Source organism: Geospiza fortis, unplaced genomic scaffold (genome assembly GCF_000277835.1).
Source record: "Geospiza fortis unplaced genomic scaffold, GeoFor_1.0 scaffold408, whole genome shotgun sequence".
Classification (NCBI taxonomy): domain Eukaryota; kingdom Metazoa; phylum Chordata; class Aves; order Passeriformes; family Thraupidae; genus Geospiza; species Geospiza fortis.
This window is the reverse complement of record NW_005054330.1, coordinates 5,608,914-5,616,213: the sequence shown is the minus strand read 5'-3', so window position 1 is coordinate 5,616,213 and position 7,300 is coordinate 5,608,914. Positions and strand designations below refer to the sequence as shown.

The 7,300-nt window shown below is 42.1% G+C and overlaps 1 protein-coding gene across 1 annotated transcript in view; it reads left to right on the top strand.

Moving 5' to 3' along the window:
• Positions 1-3,289: 3,289 nt before the first annotated feature.
• TAOK3 (TAO kinase 3) overlaps positions 3,290-7,300 on the top strand; it is a 45,236-nt gene continuing 41,225 nt past the window's right edge. Inside the window, exons 1-2 of the mRNA XM_031057368.1 lie at positions 3,290-3,381; positions 4,544-4,764. Of these exons, the coding sequence (XP_030913228.1) occupies positions 4,635-4,764 (130 nt within the window). The 5' untranslated portion in view covers positions 3,290-3,381; positions 4,544-4,634. The remainder of the gene's footprint in view (positions 3,382-4,543; positions 4,765-7,300) is intronic.

Here is a 7,300-nt window from a genome sequence, read left to right as displayed (position 1 = left end):
CTTCTCTTCCACTTCCATCCCAAGTGAATCATTTTGCTTCAGAGGAATCTGAGCGAAGGACGTGAGAGGACTTGCTGCTTCTGGACCAGAGTGAAATCTTTCCTGAGTGTCTTGGAATTGGTGATTAATTTCAGCAAACAAAGGCTGTAGTGGAGGTGCTTTTTGTATGCCTTTAAGTTTCTGTGCTAGGTGTGTGAATCTGCCTGGTTTAAGCATTAAAATGAGTGAAATGCCTGGAAAAAAACACAAATGTTGTGTTCACTTACATCAAGTTAGCTGGGCAAGTAATTCTTAACAATCAAAGAAATGACACTGAACAGCTTAAAATGTGGAGGTTCCAGAGTGTTCTCTAAAAAGCTTCTCTAAAATAATGGGCTGTTCATCCAAGGCTGTGGTCTTCATGTGAGGGAATCAGTCCAGGATGAAGTGTTTGTGTTTGGCCTGGCCAGCCAGCCATATGTACCAATTAAAGGGAAGGGGAAGAGCTCCAGCTTCTTAAAAACAACACAAAACCTGCCCAAATCAAACCAACAAAACCATGTCAATTTGTGGGTGGGGTCTGCAGGGGAACCTGAGCACCTTCCTTACTTCAAGCTCAAAAGGTTTCTTACTCAGTTACCATCAGAGTTTATCTCAGAATTCCCTTCTTTTCATTGTATTCCAGGTTTTGGAGAGACTGAAGTGATGAAATGGGGGCTCTGTGCTTGCCATTCTTCCAAAAATAATTCTGGTGTGAATTTATTCCCCTCAAAATAGGCATCTAAAAATGGGTGCATGAGCCATGTCATGGTGCTCCTCCTCTGAGTGGAATCTGCTGCTGGTCCACCCTGTTTCCTGTAGCTTGTTTTTCTGCATGGAGTGGAAAACTTTGTCCTTGTTTTGGGAAGTACCCTGGTGTAGTTAGGAACTAAAATTAATTTTCTGGGCACATTTGAAACAGCCCTATGGTGCTGTGAGATGCAATTCAAACTGGTTTTTCACAAGCCACACACTCTGAGTTCTCAAGTTTATCTCATTGACTGACATAATTTTAGATCCATGGATTATTTGGAAATGTCAGTTTATCTCCTCTTAAAGATGCTTCCAGTTTTATTTTGGTCTTATATGCAGGTCAAGGTGGTTTTTGTTGGTATTAATACAGCACCTGGAAGTTTTAAGTGGTAGGAGAGAACCTTTGTGTATCAAAAGTAGTTAATTAATGGGTTTTTTTAATGGGAGAGTTGCTTAGCATTGAGGGAACTCTGCTGTCTGAACAGATCAGAATCCTGATCTCCCAAGCCCTCAAAATCTAGAGTTACTTGTCACTCCCCTAAGTCACTGCCAGGGTGATTAATGATCTTTCCTTTTGAGGTCTTCAGGACATGCAGAGTCTCAAATGCTGCTTTACAAGGATAAAAGGCAGAAATCAGGCTTCTAATAGAAATTGTTTCTTGGTGTATTAATTCAGCACTTTGGTAATGAAAAGGACCTGCTCAAATTTGCCATACCTTGACCTTGAGTGTTTTTTTCCTAATGGCACTCAACTCTTACAGTGCTCTGCCTTGATTTAAACCATTTTTATTTCAGTCTCCATATCTAGAGGAGAGCTGTGTTGTTAAGATTTGTGACCTTGCCAGCCTGAATGGAAGATCTGTGATGTGTGTCTGTGGCGTTTTACACTGCCCAGGACCCAAACTGTGGCTCTGGTGCTGTGGTGGTGTCTGCAGAGGGCTCTCAGGGTTTGTGGGATCCTGTGGATCAGTCTGTGATCATGTTCAATCAACACAACTCAGGTTGCTGTTGATTCACTTTCCACCCTAGGTTTTTTGATTTTCATTACTGGGAAATAACAGCCCTGCTGAGCAGATTTACCAGGAAGATTTACTTGCCTCACTACTCGTGTCTGCCCTAATTGGAAAATGACATTATTACTAAGGGCTTAACTCTAAGTATTGACATTTAGGCCTCCCATTTTAAATACCTTGAATACTGGAGCTGCACAGCTTTTCTTAATGGCAGAGAGGTTCATTTCACTGGAGATGGATAAACTGTTTTCTCCATCAGTTTGTTTTTCCTTTTTTTTAAGCCAGATGGATTTTTCTGTTGGCTGAAGAATGCCAGACCTGAAATACTGCATTCTTTGCCCTGTCTGCAGGGCTGTAGTAAATATAGCACCTTTGGGTGAGGCCAATCAGCTGAAAATGAATAAGCATTTCATTCATCTGGCTTTTGTTTATACTCGAGATATGTTTTTTAAAAGCAAAACAGTGCAGAATCTTTTTTTGGTGCTCTTCAAATAGCCTTTTAACAGCTTGATACTATTGGCCTGTGGTGAGATAAAGTAACAAAAATAACATTTTTGGTAATGTTAGCTATTAACAGAAAGATTTCTGCTCATTTATTTTTTCCCTAATAAAGGAGAACATGAGTTAGTGTGTCATTAAATCAGGTGCCTATTAATTCAGATTTTGGCAATGTAACTATTGCACTGTGCTTAACTTGGAAGCATTTCTGCTGTGCATGTAGCTCCAGGATAACATTTTCCATGAGTTCAGGCTATTCCCAGCTCTCCCTGTGTCCCAGTCCCCTGAGGGGACAGCAGTGGCTCTTTGGGGGTGTCCCTACGCCCATGGGAGTGGGGACATCCCTCACTGTGACCTGATGGGGCTGGCACTCCTTTTCCATCTTTTCATTGCTCATCCTCTCCCTGCTGGAATTCAGCAGTGTTTGACTTCCTGATGCCCAGGGCTTTCCCTGGAACCTTCTGTGTCATCAGGCAGAACACAGAGAGTCAAGTTATGGAATCAGCCTTGTCAGCTTCTGACAGAATCATGGCATGGTTTGGGTTGGAAGGGACCTCAAAGCCCATCCAGTGCCAGCCCTGCCATGGCCAGGGACACCTTCCACTGTCCCAGGCTGCTCCAAGCCCTGTCCTGCCTGGCCTTGGACACTGCCAGGGATGGGGATTTTTTCTGAGCTTTGTCCTTTTTATAGATGATCTAAAAAACAGAGTCTGAAAGGGAACTTCCTGTGCCCTAGCAAGCTTTAGAGTCTTTATAAAAGCCAAAGAACTTGGCATTTAACCTCTTCTCCTGGTTTTCTGTCCTCCAGTGATGTATAGTCCAAGGGTTTTGGAGCACAGGAAATGCTTATCCTCACCTAAAGACACCCCATCAGCATTCTCTGCCAGTTCTCCTTGTGCTTCCCCTGTGATCACTGGCCTTTACTGGATGTGATGGTTTTGTGTGTTAGAATAAGGTGTAAAACTTCAAAATCATGTTTCTAAATCCAGTTCCTTGTTTTTCTTTGCAGAGTAGGAGATTCTGGTGGGCTGGGAGCACGGGACAATGCTGCTGGAAGGAATGTGAGCCACGGAGCATGGTTGGTGCCACAGCTATCCAGGTGAGCTCCTCTCACTGCCCCTCTCCTCTCTGCTCCATCACTGACCCTCAGCCAGGCCAAAATTCTGCTTTCATTCGGATGGCACTTGAAGTGCAAAACCTTCTAAAGCCTTTTCTGTGTGTGTTTTAGTTTAAAATTAATCTGATTGTTACATTTCAGCTGGCCTCCCAGTAAATGTTGCCCCGGTTTGTATCATGGTGTAGCTGAAGGGCCTGGTGTGTGTTTGCAGGAGTCTGTTGTGCACAGACAAAATGTGGCCTCAGTAAAGGAGGTGCTGAACCACAGGTGTGAAAGTACCTCCAGACTGATGGAAACTGCTCCAAGTGACTCAGCTGCAGCTCCTCTGCTGCATTTTCTGCCAAAAGCAGATGAGTAAAGGCCCCCATCAGTGCTTTTCATGTAAGTATTTAATGAGTCAATGCTGATTTTTCAAGATGTTTTGTTAAGAAATTGAAAACTTCCTGATATTAGGATGTTTCTACCTTTTTTTTTTTCCTTCCCACACAAATAATATTTTGGGGGTGAATACTGAAAGTCTTCATTCAGATTCAACACAGTTCTGTGCTAAGGAAGAATTTAAGGAGGCAAAGATGTGCCCTATAGGATGGAGTTTAGGATTCTCCAGAAGCAATTCCATGTGCTGGGAGCAGTCACAATCCAGCAGTGCTGGCTGTCATGCAGCTCTGAGTAAATAAATGAGAAATAACAATTACATGGCTGCAAAGTGTTGCTGTGGAATAGCAGCTGACTTTTCCACCAGCACCAGCTGGCAATTGGGAGTAGAGAAACAAAGCAAACAGGCCAGGAAAGTAGGAGGAACAACAGAGAGAGTCTAAAAGCTGACACACTGGGAGCCTGGCGTGAAGAATAATAAACTCCTGTCACAGGATGTTTTGCATAGCAACAGGACTCTTGAATTCAAGTGGACTTCAGTGTCACTGCAGCACTTGGCTTCCTGTGTGAGATAAAGAGCTGTTGTATCCTGAATGCATTTTAATCTCTCTATCTAAATAGGACTAATAATTAAAAAGAATTAGCTGGCGGGAGGAAGCAATGGTGAAGGCTATTGCTGCTGGAAGTGTTTCCTCTGGTGTTGCTGTCAGAGAAGTGTGAACAGAAGCACGTGCAGGGGAAGCAGATTAAGGATGAACTTTCCCAGCAGGTGCTGAGAGCTGTCTGCAAAGGGCTTTGTCGATGAGGGAAGGAATTGGCTGGGACTGGAGAGCACAGAGCAGTTCCTGACACGCTTCACCATGCGCAAAGGGGTGCCAAAGGACCCAGAGATTGCTGACCTCTTCTACAAAGATGATCCTGAGGAAATCTTCGTGGGTTTGCATGAAATTGGACATGGAAGCTTTGGAGCAGTTTACTTTGTAAGTAGAGTTGGTTCTTTTTTTTGGAGAACAGAATAATTTCAAGTGATGTTTTGGAGGCTTTTGAGCATTTGTAGAAGGAGGTGTTCCTTGAGTTTTCAGTGCTTTGTGTGCTTTAGTTTTGTGATAGCACATCTCAAAAAGAAGTGTTTCCAAACCACTCCTGATCTCTTGAATGTTCCAGCTGTATTTATACTGTATTTGCAGGGATCCTCGTGGCAGGCAGGAATGATGCATCTGACTCCATGTTCTCAGAAGGCTAATTCAGTACTTTATAATACTATATTATATTACAGAATACTATACTATAGTAAAGAATACTGAAAGGATACTTACAGAATGTTTAAAAGATAATAATGAAAACTTGTGACTCTCCTGAGTCCTGACACAGCTTGGCCCTGATTGGCCAAAGAGCCAAGAACAACTCACAGCAGAATCCAATGAAACAATCTCCAAACACATTCCACATGAGCACAACACAGGAGAAGCAAATGAGATAAGCATTTGTTTTCCTTTTCTCTGAAGCTTCTCAGCTTCCCAGGAGAAAAATCCTGGGAGAAGGGATTTTTTCAGAGAACATGAATGCCACATATTTATAGTAGCAGTTTACTATAGTCTTAATAGTGCACCCAAATATCCAGGTCAAGTAGATGGTGTTTTTATGCTAAAAGTTGAATTTAAACACGTGAAAATTAATTTGCCAAACTGGAATTTCAAGATACTTGGAGTTTGTATGCTTGGAAATCTCTACAAGTTCCTTTATGGCAAAAGCAAAGAGAGAGTCCTCAGAGGAATGGGAATTCAAACAGGAAGGATGTATGGCATTCATTGATACACACCTCATTTAATCTGGAAATGAGAAAAATGGTGCTTTTATAGTTGGTGTCAAACAAAGCCAAATCCAAAATACTGGAATTAGAAATAATTATAATCCAGTTGGCATTAGTGAGACTGAAGTAGAATCAATATTGAAAAAATGAGTTAAAACCAAATTAAAGCTGCTTGGAACCATGGTCAGCCACTCAGGAGGATCAGGTTCACTGCAGCTGAGTTTCTGAATATCAGACAGTAAAAGTATTAAGATCCCTGACACATCTAGCTATTATTATAAGCTAATATAAGTTATTTTAAGCATTCCAGTTCACTGTTTGGAGTTGTGTGAAGTGATGGAGTTGTTGGTGGAACTGTTGTAAGGAGAGGAACCCTAAATTTTATGTCATATAAGTATTTCATGTGTATTTAGAGGGATAAAACATAATTTCTCAGGGTATCATCTCAAGCAGGCCTCAGCACTTGGCTGTTCCCCAGGTGTGCTCACACAGCCCTGGAATTGTCTCAGCCAGGAGCATCCCAAGCTCTTGGTGCAGCCAGAACTCCCCCCCAGCTCTGGGAAGGTGGCAGTGTGTCCTTCAGTGACAAATCCCAGCTGGAAGGACAGACACCATGGTCATGTGGAGCTGCTTGGAATTGATGTGACAGGCAGAAAGAAAGCATAAATTCATCGGAGTAAAACACTCTTGATCTCCCCTCTGCTGAATCAGGGTGGCAGGTGCTGGGGAAGGGCTTTGCCTTATCCCAGAGTTATTCATTTTCAGCTTTCTCTGCCTCCTTTGAGCTGTGAGGGGCCTGTGTCACCTCCCTTCAGTAATTCCTGTGCCCCACTGGTTCACTCAACACACTTTTTCTTTGAAGTCCCACATGCCTCAAAAAAATGTCATTAGTTAATACATTACTTGAAAGGAGGATTTACCACATTTAGCTCCTATTATAGTTTAAGCTTTTAACTGTCACTAATTTTTTTTTTTTGTCCCAAAAATGGTTGGAGGTACAGAGATTTCAGCAACTGTTTTAAGACCAAAAGCTTGATGTTTTTTACCCTTAACAAGCAGAAATGAGGGCAGTGCCAGTCCAGGCAAGGAGAGATCTTTCCAAACCTGAGTTTTTAGCCTCTAATTACCATCCCTGCATCATCCAAGCAGAAAAGTAGAATTTTGATGGCTGCGTAATCTTCATCACAAAACTAAGGTCTAGTGCAGTGAAAGGAAAGCTTTTAAATTTAGATAAATTCCAGGTTGAATCATCGTTTTGAAGCTGGAAATTGAAACAACTATTTAAGAATGTCAGTGTTGTATGGAGCTTTTGGATGAAATCATGGAGATTTTGACACGCCTCTTTATTTGTTTCTTTGGCAAACATTTTGCCAAAGCTTCATTTAAAACTGTTTCTACTGTAATTCCAGTAAAACTGTATTTTGAGGGTTCTAATTAGGTGCAATTTTGGACCTTTTACATATCAGTAGAGAAGTAGCACAAAGTCTGAGGAAGGAACAGTGGATTTGGCCAGATAAAAACAGGGGAAAGTGTCCTAACAGTTGTGTGGTAAATAATATCCTGAGGAAGATGTCTCTGAGGTGCAGGAGCTTGCAAGGATATAGGAGAAAAAAATCCTGCATTTGCCACAGGCACGGCTCACTCCATGGGGAGGGGAAGAAAAAAATGAACCTTTTTTCAGTCTATTCCTTGCTTTTTTCAATGTTTCTCTTTCCC